The sequence below is a fragment of the Alnus glutinosa genome, chromosome 2 (assembly GCF_958979055.1).
Source record: "Alnus glutinosa chromosome 2, dhAlnGlut1.1, whole genome shotgun sequence".
NCBI classification, from domain to species: Eukaryota; Viridiplantae; Streptophyta; class Magnoliopsida; order Fagales; family Betulaceae; genus Alnus; species Alnus glutinosa.
Window position 1 is genome coordinate 30,725,324 of NC_084887.1, and position 23,525 is coordinate 30,748,848.

The following is a 23,525-nucleotide window of genomic DNA, read 5'->3' on the forward strand; positions in this document are numbered from 1 at the left end:
CAAAAAAAAATAATAATAAAGAGAAAAAGTAAAAAGTAAAAAAAAAAAAACAAAGAATACCCTATCTCTAAAATTTGGTGTGGTTTTTCTATGATTAATATCATTCACAACAGCTTCTTTTTTATTTTTCTTAAATTTACAAAATGAAACTACTTTTTTATAGCATCTCTATTTAAATACATTGCACAATAACTTTCTTTGTATTTCCATGTATGATCAATTAAATACTCTTTCTTACAAATATAAGCTAGGTTCTACCTACCTTCACATTTTTTACAAAATTTCAACACAATTTCTAATAAAAGTCAAAGAGATTAGAGAGGAAAAAAAAATATTTTGTATTAAAATAATAGATAAGGAACTATTTTGGTTCCCTACACATTGGTTAAAACTGTAACATTTCCAATACTTAAGGAACAAAAATGGTACATTTGTTGTGGGTGGTTTTTGATATATTTTTTTTTTTACATTTTTCCTATAGGTAGAGAATGAAAGGGCCCGGGCTATAAAGAATCTGTTGGAAATGCTTAAATGAAGAGACAGAGGAGCCCATGTCTGGCCCTTACCTCCAACACGCCACTGTCTAATCCTACTTATAATGCATAAGGATTTAAAAATTTTAATTTTTAAAGAGTTATAGAGAGATATTTTTTTAAAAAAATAAATAAATAATTTGGGAAACATGCACGTTGAGGCTTGGAGCCCTCCAAACTAACCTCAACGTAGTTCCGCCCCGGCATGAGAAGGGCATGCATGTGATGGGAGGCCCAGCGTGGGGCTAAAGCCTCCCAAATCTCAACGTAGTTCCGCTGCTATCGACAACAACAACTTCCCATGATGAGAAGGCCTGCATGTGATGGGAGGCCCTGTGTGGTGGATTTGGACATTTTGGTAATGCTTTTGCAGTTGTCCATCATGGGTTGAAGGGGGGAGGGGGGGGTCTGGCACTGAAGAATCACAGTGGCCGGGATCCAATGCGTCCTCTCTCAAAGATTTTTGGCCATAGCTAGAAACGATCGAATTGCAACCAGCTTGTGGTACGGTGTATTACTCTATGGTAAAGTCTTATGGTGTCAATGATTACTCTATGGTAAACTGATTTTGATAGAGCTAGCTAGAGGTGAAATGAGAAAAATTGACCCAAGATTAATTTAACAAAAAGAACAGTGAGAGAAGAAAGTGTGTAAACTGCTGTCTCTTCTTGTTTTTAAACGATATGATCTAGTCTTTTTGATAATCATTTCTCTCCTCAAGATTTACCTCGAGATGAATTCGATCATACATATCATTACATGTCTCTCAGCCAACTTCCAAACCCCTTTCAATTCATACATATCATTACACGTCTTTTGGTAGGGGCCATAATACAATTTACACAATCTCGATCTCCCACGTGTATCATGTTCCCTGGCTAATATATACATATTATTACCGGCCAGTAGTACAAACATCAAGTGGAATCTGAAACCCTAGCCTTTTCATATCTGGCCCGTCTTTACCAGTTTTATCTATAGCCATTCTTGAGACAGCTGGTTTGCCCTTTGGCAAAGGGAAAGAGAGATGTATCTATCATGTATGGTGGTGGGCTTTCCGTGAAAGGGCAGGTGTTGCTTGATCCAAACAACTCCCACGTGATTTTGAGCATAGGATCCCAAGTCCTATAAATGAATCTGGATGAAGGCCAAAAGTGAAAACTACTACCTCTTATTATAAGTTAAAAGACTTCTTTCTTTTTCTTTTCAATTCTTGAAACAATTGATCCCAATATGTCTTTCTTTTTGGTGAAATGGGAGACTTCCACTGAGCCTAGAAACAGTGCTAAAATAGCCCAACATATCCCTCGCTTGGGCCAAACCAATACTCTTTGTTTTGGTCAATTGGCTAGACTAATCCAAAATGTTTGCTGGTTTGGGTTGTGTAGGACTGGCGGGCCCAAAGGAGAGAGGTCTTTGGGTTCGTTCCTTTCTGAATGATCTATCCAAGATCTTCACACTTTTTTTTTTTTTTTTTTTCTTTTTCTTTTATTATTATAGTTATTATGACATGGAACTCTTTTGAGGCATGATCATTTTGTGTACCTACTCCTGTCGGATAAACTCCGGACCCAAGCAAAGCGCCTCTTCTACACAGATCTGGTAAGATTTTGGCTTCTTTGACGGACGTGACCCTAAGAAATTGTTTGCACCCGAGAGAATTCGAACCTTAAACCTGATGGGGATGCCACAAAGACTAAACATCTTACCATTTGAACCAACCCCTTGGGGTTAAGCTCTTCACTTCTCTACACATAACACCATGGAAGATTACTCACCTGGGCTGGGTGTTGTATCCTTGATTATTGTCATCTTGTCCACTCGATTTTTCCCATTACAACTTTACAAGGGTCACAAGATACGACTTTAAGCTTGTTAAGGTTGTGTTTGAGATTGTGACTTTATAGACAATAAGTGTGATTTTAAACTAAATTATAGAACATAAATCGTTTGGGAACTGCGTTTTTAAAAATTGCGATTTGAAAACGCAAATTTTCTGCGTTTTCAAATCGCAAGTAAGATGGTGTTTTTTTGAAAACGCATAATTTTAAAAGCTAAACTACAATTTTGCCAAATGCTAAACTACGATTTTGCCAAATGCTTAACTACGTTTTTAAAAATCACTTTTTTCGAATCGCACATTTTAAACTCGTTATTTTAAATCGCACTTTTTGAAATCACAAACTGTTTTTTAAGTTTTTTTTTTTTTCAAAATTTTTGCCTCATAGCTTTTTATGTCTTAAAAACATATTTTAAACTCCTTAACGCAATTCTATACATGCTCTTTATCGACTAAACTATGAGCCTCTCGGGTTGGATTAGCCATTGCATTTTTGCTTTATCAAAAGAGATACGTACCAGTAAAACTTGATATATATATATATATATATATATATATATTATATATATATACATCTGAGAGAATTTTTCTGTTTCACACCAGTTTATTGAACTCGCTATCCATGAAAAGTAAAGTATTTGCTCCATTTTACTATATTACTCATATGACATTGGGCCTTGAGCGCCTTAGGAAGAGCCTTGGAACGATGGTGATGATTATGGACTCAAAGATAACGAATATGTCATTAATTACATCGACTATAACAAAGACGTCAACATGAACGTTGATATGATGAAGATATCGGGGATGAAGATGAGTGCGGAGTCGGAGTTGAAGATATTGGCAGATATGGAAATGATGTTGGAGGCGAAGAACTTGGCCAACCCGATCAGCAAGAAGCTCCAAGGACTCTACCCATAGAAGGTCGAAATCTGGTGAAAAGAAGATCGAAGTCTGATGATGATGAGTAGATTGAGTATCTTACTTTGTTAATAAATTGGAGCTTGTGTTCTCATTTTTTAATACATCTTGAACTAATGCAACCTTTCTTCAACTTTATATTTCTTACTTTGTTAATAAAGTTTGAGTTTGTCCAAGAAAAAATTTAATTTTGATATAGATAGTATAGTGATAATATATGATAGACTTGTATGATTATTATTGCAAAAAAGAAAAGAACAAAAGTTCTATCAATAGTACTTATATTTATCAAAATTGTAGTATTCTAATGATCTTAAGAGTTTAATACATAGTATTTTGTTATTTCTTTCATTCCTTTAAATTTCTTTGAACAGTTAAGCAAGTTGTTCGTCTATTTTACCTTTTTGTTTTTCCTTCGCATTGGAGTCATAATAGAGAAAGATGATGATAGTCAATATTAAGAAGCAAATAATGTTATATATCTTTAAGGAATTTTGATTATAGAAAATGAGAGAAAATCAGTACGAAAAAAACATACATGTTACACAATACAAGAAATGCCATATCAGTCGTACACCAAAACTGCCCTAATGCTGCACTAAGCTCCGCTAAAACATTCAGCAACCTAGAAAATAATTTATCCTTCCCAAAACACACATAAATTGCAAGACGTACATAAAAATGTAACAAACGTTTGTTTTGTTGAGATCTCAATTTTGACGAGTTCTGATTGAGATTCCAGTATAGACGTGGATGAATTACTTAACAAATTTCCTTATAAAATAATAGTTGTTCGTATTCAACCTGAAAACAAAGCACGTCACTGGAGCCCATTCTCATCTCATAAGCTTTTGCCTTGCGGTCCTTGAGGAGTCATAGTGACGTATGCTGGTGGAGTCATAGTGATGTCAGACTGAAGTCACGCTTATAACACTTCATGAATTCCCTCCATTGGATACCTCTATAAATACTGTGTGCATTCGAAAAACTAAATCTGTAGGAAACGGAAGTTGAGAAGCAGGAAACGGAGTTGAGGAGACGCTATGGTTGGAGGAGGCACCTGAAACGAAAATGGAGGAAAAACTATGGGAAACAAAAATGGGGGAGAAGCTATAGTCAGAAGCGACGCGGGAAATGAAAATGGAGGAGAAGTTATGGTTGGAGGTGACACCATAAATGAAAATGGAGGAAATGAGGATGGAGCCGAAGATGAAGGTATTGGCTGGGATTTGGGCGAGCCTGAGGAAGTACCGTATTGATATTACTCGAATTTCGGATATTGGTTATATTACCCAAATGATATTTGGGCCTTGGATGCCTTGGGACAAGCCTTAGAACAATAGTGATGATTATGGACCAGAAGATAATGAATACATCTAATTATATCAACTATAACGAAGACATCGACATTAACATTGAATATGATGGAAGACGTCGGGAATTAAGACATCATGGATAAGGAGCCTAAGGAAGTTCCGTACTTGTATTACCTGAATTATTGGTTATATTACCCAGATGATATTGGGTCATGGGCACCTTGGGACGAGCCTTGTACCGATGGTGATGATTATGGACCGAAAGATAATGAAAACCTCACTAGTTGCATCGACTATAACAATGCAAAAGGCAGTGAAGATCGAAGGCTCTTAGGTCACTTACCATTGATACCATCTCTCATATGCACTCTTAAAACATTATTTCACTCGGTATTTCTTAACTAACCAAACTTGAATTATAGTGTAAATGAATTGATTTACAAATTTTTAGAATATAATGTGATGCCTAATGCATGTACATTAAAAAGTTATAATATAGGTTTGGGAAGCAAAAATTTTATGTTTTATGGTTAGAGATAGTGAAAAATGGCAAGAAGGGATATCGAAGGTCTATTATTTATTTTGATTCCCTACTAGTTCTTGTCCCTAAAACTATTTTGGGAGGAAAAAGATGCTTGTAGTTATGTTATGTTTTATTTTTCCTTTGTAGTGAAAAAGAAAACAAAATAAAAAATATGAGTAAATATTTTAGTTTTTCTCTCCCTCTTTTTTTTTTTTAAATGAAAAAGGGTGATTACAAACAGAGAAATGATCCCTACACTCATTTCTCACAACAGCCCCACAACAAGCTGACGTGGCTGGTAATATTTTATTATTTTTTTACAAAAAGAAATGAAAACAAAACAAAAAAATAATAAAATATTACCAGCCACGTCAGCTTGTTGTGGGTCTGTTGTGAGAAATGAGTGTATGGATCATTTTTCTTACAAACTAACCGTGCCACGTGCAAACCAATTGAGGCTGGTACGTGCCTACATGGACGTTTGTACGGTAAAATCCAGGCTCTTCTACTCTTACCTTCCTCACAAAGACAAGGACCTCATCAATTCCTTGCTAAAATCTCACTCTTTTTGGCACAACCAAGCAAATTACGAACAAAGTCCCAAGTTTCTCATTTGCGGAAGAAGAAAGTTTCAAGTTTCTCTCACGAACCAAAGCCAATGTCGACCGTCAAAATTCAACCCACAGCGTGTGCGCTCTCTTCGACCGTCAGGCACATCGGCTTCTTCAATCTCCGGCTGCCCCGAGACGGCGTCGTTTCTTCCAAGAGCTTCAACCAGTCGAGACGCTACGGGACCAGAAGAGCCCTCGCGGTGTCAATGTCTTCTGCTTCGCAGTCGAACCCTCTTGAAGTCTGCGTCAAAGCTTCCATCACTACCCCCAACAAGCTCGGCGACTGTGAGAACTCTCTCTCTCAGTCTCTCTCTCTCCTTTTAATTGGGAATAAGATACTGCATTATACTGGAAATCATTATAAAGTGTTGGGAATTGAGAACCTTGAAATCATTAATAAAAATGATTTCATCGTCATAACGAACATCAGAATGTTTAGAAACATAGCTAAAAGTAATTTATAAGCCATAATAGGTAGTAAAGAATCACACCCATCAGACAAAGTGTTTTTTTTTTTTTTTTTTGTTACCATTCTCTAAGTCTTTTCGTTCCTTTCTCTTTGGGTTGTAACTCGCAAGACATAAATCCAAATTTGATTGCCATGTTTAGATCAAGTTCTTGAGACACATTTTCAAGGCCAAAACCAAGAGAAGCCCCCACATGCATATACAAAAAATCATCCCTAATCAGTAAGGTGCAACAAAAGGAGTCCAACAATTACAATATGCAGTGATCACTATTTGCTATAGAGCCTACAAAGTACACTCCATCTAATCCAGGTTTTATAGAACACCCAAAAGTGTATATATATAGAAAAAAGACTATGACAGCCCACCAAATTATAGAGAATTGCTAACATATAATTGTAAAATTCGTGTCTCTAAGGGTTAGGTCAATCAGCTAGGGACCATGCCTCATGAACCGGAGCTCATTAATTCAAATTTCCTTTTTTCCCTCTCCTTGGGAACAAAAAATTAGTTATCAAAATAATAATAATAATAATAATTGTAAAATTATCAAGGATTGTAGAATGGTCATCCTTTTATTGTTTTGAAAATGATACATTAATGAAAAGTTATTTTGGTTAAAGATGGTGTAATATTTTAAGCTTCTTCAGGGGTGCAGATTTCGATTCTTGGTGCAAACAAAGTTAATTGTTGATATTTCTATATCATTTTCTCAGGTCCCTTTTGCCAGAGGGTATTGCTGACCTTGGAGGAGAAGCATCTCCCATATGACTTGAAGTTGGTAGATTTGGCCAACAAACCAGAATGGTAATTATCTGATTTCATCTCTTTGAATTATGTCTCCTTCTCTTCATATAGTGAATAGGACCCATCTGTTTGGTCAAAAACCAGCTGCATAACCACAAAGACGACATGCACTCATAATTACATATTCTAGTAGCACTTTAATAAACATCAAGTGCTTTTGTTTCAGGATTTGTCTTCATCTTTTATAAGTTTGCTAATGTGTTTTTTTTTTTTTGGTATCTAGGTTCTTAAAAATCAATCCAGCCGGTAAAGTTCCTGCACTTAAACTTGATGAGAAGTGGATTCCAGATTCTGATGTTATTTCACAAGCACTAGAAGAAAAGTACCCTGTTCCACCGTTGGGAACCCCACCTGAGAAGGCTTCAGTGTATGTTTTATATTCAGTGGTTTTTATGCGTCAACCATATGGTTATACATGCTCATCACTTGAAACTACTTATAGCTTGAGTGCTTTTCACCCATCCATGGTGCATATTGGCAATGTTGTGAAACCTGGATTTAGCTTCCTAGCTTAAAAATGTAAATGTTCAGAAGTCTCTGACTGGATGGTCAGATTTCGTTTTGGTTTAGACTTGTATATAGGTTGTAGCAAGAAAATACGCATGCTACCATAGCAGTAGAAACTCTCTCTCTCTCTCTCTCTCTCTCTCTCTCTCTCTCTCTCTCTCTCTTATTTCTTCAAATAGTTAATTGTACCCAAATCCTAGCATTAAGAATAATTGTAGTTAGGTGGACGTATAGAACATTGGAAACCTATAATAACCCTCATTACTGAAGCTCTCTCTCTCTCTCTCTCTCTCTCTCTCTCATTTCTTCAAATAGTTAATTGTACCCAAATCCTAGCATTAAGTTAGGTGGACGTATAGAACATTGGAAACCTATAATAACCCTCATTACTAAAGAAATTTAACATTTAAAATCATCGGTGAACATCTGATCGAAGGTGAGGATGGTCGACTCCAACTACAGGGTGGATGGTTGGTTCCAGGTTTGGTGTTCAAGGGTGAATGAAGCTGGGACTTTAGCTGCTAAGGTGTCACAAAATATCATTTTGAAGTAAAATGTTGCTGAGCCTTTTTTTTTGGGTTGTTGAGACTGGATTTAACTGAAAACTAATGGAGGCAAGCTTTGTGGTAGCGTCATTGAAGGACTTCTTAAGGTCCTTGAGGAAGGTTCCCGCCTCCTTTTGAAACATTGTAGGTGGTATCTATAGTTTTCTCTTCGATGAATTTTTCTTATCTCTTCTTCAACTCAACTCCCCCCCTTCCCAAAAGAACCCTCCAACTCCACCTTTTCCGGTTTTCCCCTCACATGGTTACTCCATTTCACTTTCATTTTTTTGATTAACCATGGAAATTCACCATGAAATGTTAAATAATCATGGATCCCTTTGGACTGGTTTTCTGTAGTATTTGAAACAACAATTTTTAAGGGTTGATTTTATATCCTGGTTTCCGAACACTTTTTTCTTAAACTACTTTTGCTCTCTGATTGATCTCTTACCCTGATTTTTTTCTCTTAAACAATGCCTTCACCGCCAAGTCCTGGAGATGACAATTTCTTCTTCTTCTTCAACTTTGACAGTCTTGTGCAACTAAGTGCTAGACACCGTTCTTTAGCAGATACCCCATCTTATCCCACATTTTATGGTCTGCCTCTTAGATGAGGGTAGTTTGGGGCTCCATTTCATATTTGTAATCATTTCCTTCGTCTTGTATCCACATATAACTGGGTCTTGTCCTCAAACACTAAAACAAGACGAGATTGCAGGCCCCATTGAGTAATCTCTTTCTTCTGTAGTGCGATTTCTGTTTCACACACTGTGAGCTTCTCTTCTTTTATGGTTCTAGATGTCACTACTTGCAATCTTACTTGGTACCTTCTCACTTTTTAGATCAGTAGTCATAATGCATATTTGGAGTTTGCAACTCTTTGAATCTCAAGTTAATTTTTGTATACCAAGTGCAAGATTTATCTTTAATTAACGAAGTATTCATCACCTTCGAAAAGAGGAAATTCAATGTCTAAAAATTAAATGTAGCGGAATTTTGATAAATTATTTTTTTGAAAAGACAAGGTTGGATTTTTCGAAAGCAAAACGGAAGGAGTAATAAGAAGAAGGGAAAAGACGAGGTTTAATTTAATAAAGTTTGCTTTTATGGATTTTGCCTTTTGGAAGCCAATTTAAGACCCGAGTTTGCGAAGATTTAAATCTAAAACTTCTATAAATTTTCCCTCAAATAAATAACAAAAATGACATGAAAAATACTATTATGTCATTTCCATTAAAAAATTAAAAAAGAAGAAGAAGATAAGAAAAAGAAAAAACAGACAGGATGGTCTCGACCCACCCCTTCTGTTGGGGGTGATTGCAAGTGATGTAGTGTGGTGCAATGGGTCGCAAAATTAACAAAAATACTAAACTCACAACTCTTTCCAAATTCAAGAACAAAAATCAAGAAATTGAGGGCAAATAAGAGAAAACTCAACTGTAAGGAGTTTGTTATTGAAAATTGATGAAAAATACACAATGCGGCCAAGGCTGTCCTAATTGAGTTTATATAGAAAAAGAAGTCAAACCTTACTAGAAAAGCAAAATAAACCGACTCTTTCGAAACGCTTTTGAATGAGTTGAGGTCTCGTTTGAAACGAGACATTGCAAGAAAGCCCTCGATTGACCGAGATTCAACCAAATGCCTCAGGTTAATGTGTGATGCAGCACCTCAGTTGAACGAGAATCAACCGAGGTTCTTGGGAAGTCACCTCACAAACGGGAATCGACCCTATTAGAACACCTCTCGCACAAGACTCAAAGTCTCAGCAGGAGTCTTGTGCAGCTCAATCTGTGGAGGTGTCCAACCGGGACTCTACTAAGAAGTTCTCTAATTCTATCCAAAAGCCGAGATATGTTATAGAGTCCTAATGCAATAGTCTCATAACTAGATAAAGATTCCAAGTGTTATAGTTTGAATGTATTTAGAGGTAGAAACCGGTTGCTAGACTAGAGTTAGTGTTTAGCTTAAACTCTGTAATCAAACTCTATATAAGATCAATGAATGCTCGGTAAAGAGTACGGTTTTCAACTTCCATAATTCCTATGTTTCATCATGGTATCAGAGCCATCTCAAAGACACACGTCTTGAGCTATGGCTCATTCCGATTCTGAATCCAGTGCTTCTGCCAGTTCGGTGGCTTCCATAGCCACTCAACCTCATCTACCACCTCCACTTTCACTTCTGTTCAAGCTCCTAATTTTCCTCCTACTCTTGTCCCTCCACCCGCTCCATCTTCACCACAACCTTCTGCATCACCACCTTCTTCTTCCGATTCCTCTTCTTCCAATTTTGCAGAACCACACGGCTCTTGTTCCAGTTCCTATGAGGAAACTCCTCCTGCCCGAGTACATCCCATGCATACCAGGTCTATGAACAATATAGTTCAGCCACGACAGCTCACAGATGGCACTGTCCGATACCCTGCTCCTCGGGGTTTATTAACACAACATGCCTCAGCCTCTCAGGAACCGACCTGTTTCTCAAATGCTGTAGGTATTCCAGAATGGAGAAATGCAATGCAACTTGAGTTTAATGCTCTTCTACATAACCAGACGTGGTCTCTTGTACCTCCACATAGCTCCCAAAATCCAGTAGGTTGCAAATGGGTGTTCAAACTGAAAAGGAAGGCCGATGGTTCCATTGAGAGACACAAAGCTCGGCTGGTCGCCAAAGGATTCCATCAACAAGCAGGTGTGGACTATGGAGAAACTTATAGTCCAGTTGTTAAGCCCACAACGATCCGAACAGTGCTGTCCCTTGCATATTCTGCTGGTTGGTCAATGAAACAGATCGATATACAAAATGCTTTTTTTCATGGTCTTTTGTCCGAGGAAGTTCATATGGTTCAGCCACCGGGATTTACCAATCCTAACTTTCCTCATCATGTGTGCAAGCTTCACAAGGCTATATATGGCCTCAAACAGGCGCCTCGAACCTGGTTTTCCAGGTTAAGTACAAAGCTCATCCAACTTGGTTTTGTCGGGTCCAAGGCCGACTCATCCCTGTTTCTCTACAAAACACAGTCAGTCACCGTCTTCCTGCTCATTTACGTTGATGACATCATCATCACAGCCTCAGATCCAGCGGCCATCCCAGACTTGCTTCATCTCCTTAATGCTGAATTTGCAGTTAAGGATTTGGGTGATTTACACTATTTTCTTGGTGTTGAAGTTCACAAACTGAACTCAGGTCTTCTTCTCTCTCAATGGCGCTATATTATGGATCTTTTAAAGAAGACAAACATGCATGAAGCAAAGCCTATTACTTCTCCAATGGCTTCCTCGTCCGTCCTCTCTGCTTTTTCAGGGGATCCAATGGAAGATCCGTCTCTCTATCGCAGTACAGTCGGCTCCCTACAATATCTATCTCTCACAAGACCAGACTTAAGCTTTACTGTAAACCGCGTGTGCCAATTCATGCATCGTCCACTTAAACCACACTGGCAGGCCGTTAAAAGAGTCCTCAGATACCTGCAGTATACACTGTCTCATGGGCTTCTTCTCCATCGCTCATCTTCCAATGTTCTTCAAGCTTACTCGGATGCTGATTGGGCTGGATGTCCAGACGATCGTCATTCCACCGGTGCATATTGTGTTTTTCTTGGTGTTCGGACCTCCTCACCACCAACTCTTTGGTGTGATAATATTGGTGCCACCTACATGTCCGTTAATCCGGTATTCCATGCGCGTACCAAGCATGTGGAAATTGATTTCCACTTTGTTCGAGATCGCGTTGCTGATAAGTCATTGGTGGTTCGGTTTGTTCCTAGCTCCGATCAGCTTGCCGATGTCCTTACAAAACCACTTGTTTCGGCCAAGTTTCAACAACTCTGTTTCAAGCTCAACGTGCGATCTCCCCCGTTGAGCTTGCGGGAGGGTATTAGAACACCTCTCACACAAGACTCAAAGTCTTAGCAGGAGTCTTGTGCAGCTCAATCTGTGGAGGTGTCCAACCGGGACTCTACTAAGAAGTTCTCTAATTCTATCCAAAAGCCGAGATATGTTATAGAGTCCTAATGCAATAGTCTCATAACTAGATAAAGATTCCAAGTGTTATAGTTTGAATGTATTTAGAGGTAGAAACCGGTTGCTAGACTAGAGTTAGTGTTTAGCTTAAACTCTGTAATCAAACTCTATATAAGATCAATGAATGCTCGGTAAAGAGTACGGTTTTCAACTTCCATAATTCCTATGTTTCATCAGACCCCAAATTGATAGGTCAATTCATAGCTTTCAAACTGCACTAACACCAACAAGTGTGCCGGTCAGTCAAGTGTCGGTGGGCTGGTTAGTTTAAGGCGAATGTTGCATTTTCCGTGTGAGTGAGGACTAGAATTTGGGGGAGAAAGAGGTTTTGGAAGAAGAAGTTTGGGCTGGTCGGTAATGGTTGGGTTTCCAACACACCCCCGACCTGAACCCTATCAGTTTTTTTAGCATCCTGCCTGACAGTGATCCAACCAAGGCCAGAAATCGACATATTCAGTCGGTCTATGGTCGGTTTGGTTGGTTGGATCATTTTTTTTCGGTTTTCTGCCTGGCCCTACAAGTGCACACATGCATGTGTGTTTGATGTTTGGAGAAAGTAACTTCTGTAAATCAGTCCATTGTTGTTAGACGTTAGATGTCTATATCATGGTTTAAGTTTTATGTCTTATTGTGTTTCTAAATTGTTTGGAGTTAAAGACTGAAATAAATGGTAGCTATTTTAAACACTGTCTTGTAGTGGATCAAAGATCTTCTCCACATTTATTGGTTTCCTCAAGAGCAAAAACCCCAGTGATGGAACAGAGCAAGCATTACTGAACGAGCTAAGATCTTTAAACAATTATCTCAAAGAAAATGTAAGTTCTTTATCCTTATTTTTCCCTATCTATCTTTCCATAATTCCTTGTTGGTTAGGGCAAAAGATTGTCAATCACCTCTTATGAAAATAGTTGCATTAAATTTATATTAGCTTCCTTCAATGAGAATTTGTTTGTCCCTTATATATGATGTTGTTGAAGAAGGAAAAGAAATGTCTAGTTATGGTTTACCCAGAGTTTTGCCACAATCCTCGAGGCCTATGGCACACGTGGAGTGCTTACCAAACACCGAGAACAGGCTATTGAGATGTTTCAGTATGGTTGCTTTTTTATCTGGCCATCAAGACTTACATATGAGAATGGTAACAGGGCAGTATTTATTAGGAAATTCAATTATTTTACCAAGGGCATTTTCAAAACCACTGAAATCATTTTTTTCCCGACGCTTTTTCTGTTTTTTACAATATACATAATACATCCTTGAAATGTCATGTGGAATGTAATGATACAGTTATACTAAGACTACTATTGTGAAACCTAATGGTAGAAGATATCCCAAAAATTTATTGTTTTGTCATCCAGGGTCAGTTATACCAGAGCATGGTCTTCCAAAACCCTGATTAGGTATTAGCAAAACATGAAACAGGAGAGAAGGAAAAAATGAAGAAGAAGGAAAGAGGTGATGAGAATGTAAATAAATAAATAACTGGGGTTCAGATGGCTCTCTAAACAAGTTCAAGGAAATAAAGAGTTTGAAGAGTTAAATAATCTGGCCTTGATCGTATCTATGATTGTGAAAGAAATAGGATTGATGGACAACTTTTTGAGATCTAAAATAGAGCAAATGGAAAGAGAAATGAATGAGACAGACCGAGCATCATACTTGTGTCTCTCAGCACCATACCTATGGGTTTTGTGCATCACACCAAAGTGAAAGATGCATCACGCATCACGCATCAAGCAAAGCAGCTGGTTTTTCCGTATTCTTCCTTTTGTCTCTACTATTATGCTTAGTGCATCATATCTATTGAGGATGAGCTTGATGAGCAAGTAAATTTGGTGGCCCAGCAACATGCTAGGCAAGCCAACTCTAAGAGTTGGGACCTATCAAGACTTGCCAAATTTGACAAGACTAATAACTAGGCTCAATAAATAAAAGTTTTAGGCGGACTAAGCAGCTACTGTGGCAAAATTAAACTGGTCATAATTTTCAAAATACCTCTATTTGGGCTATAAGCCTGTGGTTTCTTATTTTAGACTCACAAACAAGTACTTTTCACTACTTGTAGAGAGCTGCTTTGTAACACCCCGTTCCTGTAGGAAGACAATATTTTGCATCGCTCGAACAAAAAATATTAGGATACAAGAATTCCATAACTAAAAATCAAGCAAACCAAACGTCTTATAAAAATTAAAACTTCAACCATTGTATCATTGTTATTACAACTCAACCCATTAAAACTTAATCGCTAAACCTCTACATGCGCTTATTTAATCCGCTTCTAGGTGAAGACTTCCGACCCTAGTTTCCCTGGCCTGTAGAACCATCCACGACATTATCTAGGTTGTTCTAAAACATAAAATCAAAGGGTGAGTTGAATACTTAGTAAGTAGATACAACATACAATAAATGAAAAATTGGAAGCGAGTTTCATTTCAAATACATGAAAAGTACAAGTAAATCATTCACACATATCGTAAACATTCTTTTTCTTTCAATTTCTTGAATGGCCGACACACAATTACACCTTGTGTGTAAGGGTTGGCGATCAGAAGGATTTCGACTCTGCTCTTATGGTCACAGGTGAAGCCATGTCCAGGATATGGATATCACTTGATAAACGATGGTGTACTCGAGTGAGCCATTCGCAGCGGACCATACGAGGTGGCTGCACCCACTCATTAGCTCCGGTACCACTGCACATCATTTTATGGGGCCAAAAACAATTAAATACCTTTCATGCTTTCATACAATTGTTTTTCTTTTTCATTTCTTTCTTTTCATTTAATTTTCATCAAGTGTCATAAAATATTCATAATATATTCATGACATAGCGGAAGCATGCACATAAAATCATTTATATTTAAACCCTTTATCAAACATATTGTATTGGATGCATAAAAGGGCTACATGGAGGTAGAAGGTATTTTAAGTACGAAATTATGTGGTTAAAGTCAGAGGATTTTGTAGACAAGGTGAGACAGTGGGGGAATTCTTATTAGGGTTCTCTAAGTTACATAGTTCGCAAATTGAAGACTTTGAAAGCATATTTAAAAGTATGGAATGAGGAGATGTTTGGAATTGTTGAGAGAAAGAAAAAGATTATTTTCGGGGGTTCTTAAGGGTTTGGAAGAAGAGAGAGTATTAAGTGAGGAGGAGAAATTGAGGAAGGATACAATTATTAATGACTTGGGGAGGACAACTCTCTTGGAGGAGGTGAGTTGGAGGCAGAAATCAAGGGTATTGTGGTTAAGAGAGGGTGGTGAGTGTACAAAGTTCTTCTATCGAGTGGCCAATTCGAATAGGAGGAATAACTCCATTGAGCAGTTGGTGGTAAATGGGACAGTCTATTTAGACTAGTCTAAGATCATAGATCGCAAGGTGCAGTTCTATGACAACCTGTCTACTAAACGGTTTAGCCGGCAACCAAAGTTGGATGGGCTTACTTTTGATTCCATTGGGGAGGAGTAGGCCATATGGTTATAGAGAGCTTTTGACAAAAATGAGGTCTTTGGGGTGATGAAAGCTCTAAATAGTGATAACCCCAGGCCTGGACAGTTTTACTGTGGCATTTTTTCAAGCTTGTTGGGATGTTCTTAAAGTAGATATCATGAATGTCTTCCATGATTTTCAGGCTAAAGGTTTTTTTGAAAAAAGTTTCAAAGCCACCTTCATCACTCTTATCCCGAAGAATCCCGAGGCCATTGATATGAAGGACTTGTGGTCTATTAGCTTAATGGGTGGAGTTTACAAAATTGTAGCCAAAGTCCTAGCTAACAGGTTGAAAATGGTAGTGGAGAAGATCATTTCCAAGCCTCAAAATACTTTCATCAGGGGTAGGCAGATTCTAGACTTTGTCCTTGTTACCAAAAAGTCTTGATAGCAGGATTAGATTTGTGGAGCCAAATGTGTTGTTGCAAGCTGGATATCAAAAAGGCTTATGATCATGTCAATTAAGACGTTTTGCTTTATATACTGAAGAGATGTGGGTGTGGGGAGAAATGGTGTACTTTGATAGTGCATGTATTTATTCGGTGCGCTTTTCTATATTGGTGAACGGTACTCCTACGGGTTTTTTCAATAGTTCTCGTGGTTTGAGATAGAGAAATCCTTTGTCTCCCTTATTGTTTGCTATTGTTATGGAAAATGATTTCTGCTATAGTGAACGGGGGTCTCTTATCAAGCTTTTTGTTGGGTCTAGGACTATTGATGCCGTCAATATTTCCCATCTGATGCAGGACAGGAAGGTCATACTGACAAGATTACTCCCGACAAGGTTACTACCGACGGGGTTACTCAAGAAAGAACTTTACCGACGGGCTTGTTATTGGCCCTATGCCGCTGGGATCGTATGGCAAAGGGCCATACTGTCAGGACAATAGGCAAAGGAGAATCCTTACAGCAGAGACAAGGCTATTATGATTCTCATAATAGCATAACTAAGCATCAATTACAAGGCTTATTAGTGACCATACCTAAGCAAAATCTGGCCGTGAACTAGAAGAAATCCAAGAGACAGAGTCTGTTCTTTGGGGCACCAAGAGTTCTCTGTGCAAGAATAAGGTTCTTACTGTTTTTGTAAGATTTAGAACATAGGGATTAGGAAAAACACAAAGGCGTAGTTTATCTCAGATTTCTTGCAAAGGAATTCACAAAAACTTGAAAGAATCGTTGAGAATACTCACCACAATCTTGACTAGAAGTTGTACAGCGAGTGACAGCTTCTAGGAATCAGTTTTGGAGTTCAATTTGCAACTAATTTTGCATAGAAACAATACAGAAATTTTAGGCAGGCTATATGCAAAGTTTTCAATAGATAAGTTTGAGAAAAATCTGGAGAATCCTTCCTGTTTCTTGGTACAGCTCTGAGGGAGAATGTTTTATGCAAAGTGATGTAGTTTTTAGGTCTTGGTTTGGAGAAAGAGAGAGAGAGAGAGAGAGATGAGTTTTCAAACTAACTTAGGGTTATTTTGGGGGCTGTAAGACTGGCAGCAAGTGCAGGGTTTAGTTTGTGAAACTGAATCTCCTTTTTTATTTTTTATTTTTTTTTAACCTTTTTAGTCCTTTATAAGTCTTAAAAGAAATTAAAAGAAACAATTAAACAAACAACCACCACACAACAAATTTGAAAAAAGAAAAAAAAAGAAAAGAAGAAGCAAACAATGTTACAATTACCCTTGGGTGGGTCTAGGGTGTTGCATGCTTTGTTGCCACAACGAAAGTCCAATTTTCACTAAATTTGGTTTCTTCATTTTTTTTCCCTGTTTAAAGACTTCTAAATCCTACATCACTAAAACTGAATCTATGCATACTATGGAAATGACTTTTTTCGATTTATATGAAACCCAAATGGGATTACCAATTGGTATGAAAATCAAAGGAGGATAGCTTCACTTCCATGGATATTAATGGCTTCCCAATTTTCAGTAGTCAAAATCAAGCTTAGTCACTTTCAAACATGCCTGAAAATTTAAGCAGAACTTTTTTACCAGCGGAAGAATTTCATTCCGCACAACACACGGTTTCTGTGTAGAGGAACCCCTTTGATGCAATCTCAATTGTGAAATTTGATCACTTGTTTTGGTGGCATGTGTACATAAACCAAATTTAATTAATAAATGATATCTCATGACACTTTATTGTGATTGTTTTCGCCCATGAAGGGTCCTTTTATCAATGGAAAAGAGGTTTCTGCTGTGGACTTGTCACTTGGACCCAAGCTGCATCATCTAGAGATTGCTTTGGGGCATTACAAGAATTGGTCAGTTCCAGAGTCTCTTCCCCATGTAAAGTCTTACATGAAGGTATGTGAGCAAACTTTAAGTTGTTATTATTTAGCTAGTAATTGTGCTTCATAGCTTTTTCACAATTCCCAACTCCTGCAATGGCTTGAACCGAGGACCTGCAGTCCTGCACCTTTGGAGGAAGAAGTAAAACTTGTCTCCAAAGGCAGCTAAAATTACTATCTATTTTGTTTAGTTCATTTTAAAATTCTTTGACCTTATTTTTTTCTGTTGGGGAGTAGGGAGGGTGGGGAGAGCTCTGAGGGTATGAATAGCCCAGAAACTGGTCATAATGTGCTTGATTCCAACTAAAATTGAAATAAGATCCCCAGAATGGTAAATTTGTGTTTCTCTATCAGAAATATATGATTTCAGATTAAAGGTTTTCCAAAGGAGTGATTTATTCTTATTAAATCAAAACTTTAGGAATCTTAGAATAGGCTTGATTATGTTTCAACATCGGACCACTTATTCAAGCAAGTTTGAAACTGAATTGCTCTTACACTTCTACACAGCGCTTAAACTTTGTCACACAAGCACCAATTATAAATGCTCAAGCTTACAAAATTTCACACAACACACTCACAAATATATAAGCCAATTATGAATGTTTAGACTTAAAAAATTTCAAGTTGGAAGACATCTCCGATTCAAAATAGAAAGTAAATTTTCTCCAGCTCAAACTGGAAATTCTTAGTTCCTCAGAATTCCAATTTCTATTGTAATAACTCTGAAAATAATATGACCAGATTTGTGCTAGGTATTACTCGTGTTCACCTTCCAATGATTCTGACAATGTTGTGTTAACTCTTCTTAGATTGATGCCTTAGCCCTTAACTGTCCACCCTTTTCCTGTGTGTCTGTATGCATGTATATATTTCAAAAGTTTCCCAAGAAAAAGAAAAAAAATATTCCCTAGCCTTTCCAATGGTAGCCTCATTGGATCAGATGCAGTCACTGGCCTTATATCAAAATTACAATGTCCTTTCTATATGAAGTACTTTTTCTGCCTTTGAATGTGACCTCAAATGATCCTTTTAGCAACCCTATTAAGATCCTCGCCCTATCGCTTTCTTGCCTTCCATACGTGGCAGCTTTTTGTCTTAAACTCGCACGAATGCTAGTTTCTTTTAAATCCATAATTTTCCCATGTTTAGAAAGTCTTACGACCACTAATTTATTGGTAAAATTTCTTGTTTAGGTTGATTGTAAGTTCTTTATTCATAATATTGTGGAGTTGGACATGCAGGCTATTTTCTCAAGGGATTCGTTTATTAAAACACGTGCACAGCCAGAGGATGTAATTGCCGGTTGGCGTCCAAAAGTCGTGGGTTAAATTTTCTTTAGCTTCTTCTGTATAGGAGGGCTCTACAGGTCTACACTCGTAACCTTCTTTATGTATTATATACTTGAATGCGATTAAAACACTTCCTTTATTATTGACTGTCAGATTCTATTTTCCATTTACGTTGCCCAAATGTAGAGGGTACTGGAATTTAGTGACAATGGATCATGCATATGAAAGTTGAAAGTATTGCAGGCCTTCTAAAGTTTAAAAAATCGTGCATTTTCTAGGAATGGACTTATTATAGATTTCTTACACTAAATATACATACAAAAGCAATTGGTCGACTCTTGCGTATGACTTTCCTCATTACCGTGTGGGAGGAAGGCATAAAGAGGAGTGTATGGAGATGTAGGGGCTCATGCAGTTGTGGTTTAATTCATGATGTAAAGATGCAGTCATGTCAGTGTTGCTATGAACATGACCATGAAGGAAGAATGTTAAAAGGTTATCAGCTACTTGTGATAGTGTAAAGGGGTTGTTACATTATAACTGTCGGAGAAATTATCATTCCTCTCGGTCAATAAGCCCATCTCTGAATTTTGGGCCCAGTCGGCCAACCGACTGGGAAGATCGCTCGGGCACATCGTCATATCTAAGACCAATGGATATCACGGAACCAACCAGAATACCCAGGATATGAATCCCAGATTCTTCGCTCTACCTAGTGCAGCCAAGATCACATCGACGAGTTACGGATCCCGGAAGATCCGTACACCTGAGATCACCTCACCCTCAACTGCAAATCCCGAGAAAATCGGGATCCCCGAAGCAATTTAACCGCACCAAAACATTTAAAAATATAGGAGAACACCAGGTATCAAACTGAGGCTATATTTTGGTCTATTTGAAATTATATTGAATACTCTCTGGAATTGCCCACTGATTTAAGCATTGGAGTGGGATTGTCAGCATCCTCCGACTCATCTATTTTTATTTTGTAGAGAAGAGAAGAACAAGATGAATGACAAAGTGGCACGTCATATACCAGAAAACTGCATCAACAATAACAATGGTAGTCATCCATGCACTCTATAATCTACATAGATGGTAATAACTTCCATGAAAGTTATAGGCTGAGGAGGTGCATCTCTTTATGAAAGAAATCACCCTTCATGGGGTTGCAACTCTTCGTGAAGAGATGCATGGGGCCTATAAATAGGCTATGGGCGATAGTGGTTTATTCGTTCTTGTAAGCCAATTTTCCTCGTGGATTTCCACCCTAATGAGAGAAACTATCCACAACAAAAACATTTAAAGATCTTTCAATTGGTATAATAGCTAGGTTGGAGGGGGAAGTTAAGAAGAACGTGAAGAGCATTACAGGGACGTCCTGCAACAGATTGAAAAGACCATTAACAGACAAACCCTTGATTCGACCTCCACCATAGCATTTTATTATCTTCATCAATCCATTGCCAAACTGGATGAAAAACCTCTGCAAATCATGGTGAGTGGTTATACAAGTTGTGCCGAATTTATAAGAGTATAACTTATTTAATAATTGAATTTAATTTTGTATTTATGATCGACTCATTCATTAAACAAACAGAATTCGAGTCAAGTTTATACGAGTGCATCGTCGAATGGACTTGTTTATTTACAGCTCTAATAGTCCCTATGTTGCTGGTTCATTCGTGCGCATTGAGAATGAAGACATTCATATTGGTGAAAACGATGTTTTGACAAATAAAATAAAACAAATAGTCAAATAGGTGTATTTCTTCAAGATCAAAACGACATCATTTCACTTAAAATGAATAATGTCATTTCACACCTTGGATTCGCGTCCATCAACAAACCAAACGACGTCATTTCAAAAAAAAAAAAACAACCCCTTCGTGGGATTGCAACCCTTCATAAAGAGATGCAAGGGGGCCTATAAATAGGCTATGGGGGCAATAGTTTATTCATTACAATTTTCTGCCATCAAATTAGAGTCTATTTCCCAGTCTCGGATTTCCACCCAAATGGAAGAAAGCATCCACAACAAAAGATCCTTCACTTATCTAAAAATAAATAAATAAAAAATCCTTCACTTGGGCTTTCAAAATGCTAGGTTTGGCAAGACGGAATGTTTGCATAAAAAAAAATTCCAAAATTATCATCGACTTTCTTGTAGCACCATACTTTATGGTTGTTGGTGAAACTTCCACCGACTAAATACAAAAATAATTCAAGTTGCATCCCAAAGTGGTCCAGTCGGAATATATTTCCCAACATTCTTGGGGCCCGTGTCCTAGGTGTGAAAAAAAAAAAAAAAAAAAAAAAAAAAAGGAAGAAGAAGAAGGTGTCCTGTGTAGATTTTGACTTTAGATTTTTTTTTTAAAAAAAAAAAAAGAAAAGAAAAGAAACGAGGTTTACTGAAACATTATAAAGATGACAACGGAGAGGATTGGATCTTTTCTACACGCATTCTTATTATTGTAGAAACATAATCTTATTTTACTATTAAAATATTCATCATTTTGAGATATAATATTGCTATTATTAATTTGTAATAATTCTTCAGATTTAGATAATACATCTAAGAGTTGGGATTTAGCTTTATGGCCATTCATTGCCTACTAGCCACCCACTGACCATCATTCAATTAGGCCTAATATATAGGGGATGGGAAGCCGTCCCCAGCAACCTATTTTAATTAAAATCAAATTTTATAATATAAATGAAGTGTTACTGTCCCCTACAAATCATTTCCCTCGTTCAATCGTCGTGACATCATAAATAACTTTTTAATTAAAATCAATTTGTTTAATCAAAATAGGCTACTGGGGACGGTCCGGTCCCCCACAAATCATTTCCCACGTTCAATCGTCACTAGCCTGCAACTAACTTTGGGAGACCGATAGGCGGTAGAAAAAATCTCTACCGAAGTCGGTTATGTTAGGTAGTCAAAAATGAAAATTGAAAAGTCAGTTTTTAAACCGAACAACGTCGTTTTATTTGACATGAGATGACATCGTTTTGAACCCAGTATATATTCATCTCTTTCTTCCCTAACTCTACCGTTCTCTCACTTCTCGGAGTTAGCCCGTCTCTCTCTCTCTCTCTCTCTCTCTCGGAAGCAATCCGGTGGGTGTAACCACGTCTTTGTTCTTACTGGTTCATTTGGGTTTTTGTTTCAGTTTTGGTTGTTAGTGTTTTTTCTTTTTTCTAATTGGTTGCTAGTGTTGTTCATGATTGATTTTGTCTTGTTGGTATTGGATATTGATGGCTTTGGTGTGAGTAAGTTTTAATGATTGGTTTATTTTATTGATGTTATTGAACTTGATGACCCATCGAAGACTGAAAGTTGCCGCTAGTGCCACCTTCATCTTCTCTCCTGGTTTGCGACTCAGTCTATTGACCGCCACCGCTTACCAACTTGGCAGTGACGATAGTGGTCTAGAATGCCCTTATCAAAATGGAGTCAGTGAAATTGCCAACTTCACCAACTTTATCGGAATGGTAGGAGGAATACCCCCTACCATTACTGATTTGGGATACCAACCCCTAACAACGGGCAGCTGAACTTGCGGAAAAGTAGGCTTCATCTTTTTATGTTTTTGTTAATAAGTGGGAGGTGAGAGGTGGTAAATACTGTAACAAATCAGTCCCGTATTGGTAAGAGATTAATAGCTCACATAAAGTGAGTGGTTTATAAAAATATTAATGGGTGCTAAGTCTCACATTGTCTAGTTATTAGGTGAAACGTAACTAGGCTTTATAAGGGATTCTAGGAAACTCCAAATTGACTAGTCCTTTGAGGTGATAGCGCAGATGTGTTTAGCGTTTTTTCCTTAGTCGTTACAAATGGTATCAGAACCACCTAGTAACACAAGGTCATGTGGTACTGATGTGGTCTTTTGTTTACCAAAATATATCAATAATAAATAACCACTCGCAATAGGACGAATCCTTGTAGGATAAGGCTATAGAGAGGGTGTCGAACCTCAAGGACTGTAGGGGTATTACTATCAAGTTTTTCAAGATTAAATATAACTTAATTAAAAAGATGTTTGATTTGGTTTTTTGTTTTATAAAAAGAAATACATAAAAGTAAAAGACATAAAAGTAAAGATAGTAGGGATGAGATTAAGAATAGGAGATTGATTTTACCACTCACCGCATAACAATGGTTAATCATAAATTAACAAGGAAAATTCATACTATGCATGATAAAGGGCTCGTCTCACTCGAGTAGTCAAGAAATTACCTCTAAAGAATAAGTATAATCCATCTTTGGTTGGCATGGACCGTCCACCTAACCACTAAGATGCGGTACGACCCGTCTTCCCTAGGCATGAACTAGCTACGTCT

The 23,525-nt window shown here is 37.6% G+C and overlaps 1 protein-coding gene across 1 annotated transcript; it reads left to right on the forward strand.

Moving 5' to 3' along the window:
• Nucleotides 1–5,656: 5,656 nt before the first annotated feature.
• LOC133859386 (glutathione S-transferase DHAR3, chloroplastic) lies at nt 5,657–19,421 on the forward strand. The gene is made up of 6 exons (XM_062294778.1): nt 5,657–6,029; nt 6,928–7,018; nt 7,242–7,385; nt 12,796–12,913; nt 17,759–17,899; nt 19,128–19,421. Exons 1-6 carry the CDS (start codon nt 5,792–5,794, stop codon nt 19,212–19,214), a joined length of 819 nt encoding a protein of 272 aa, XP_062150762.1. The 5' UTR covers nt 5,657–5,791; the 3' UTR covers nt 19,215–19,421.
• The last annotated feature ends 4,104 nt before the right edge of the window (nt 19,422–23,525 follow it).

Excerpts from the sequence above, each read along its gene's own strand:
- LOC133859386 (XM_062294778.1), top strand. The coding sequence starts at position 5,792 with ATGTCGACCGTCAAAATTCAACCCACAGCGTGTGCGCTCTCTTCGACC. Across the intron at positions 7,019-7,241 it reads TTGGCCAACAAACCAGAATG|GTTCTTAAAAATCAATCCAG; the intron begins GTAATTATCTGA and ends TTTGGTATCTAG. Across the intron at positions 7,386-12,795 it reads CCACCTGAGAAGGCTTCAGT|TGGATCAAAGATCTTCTCCA; the intron begins GTATGTTTTATA and ends ACTGTCTTGTAG.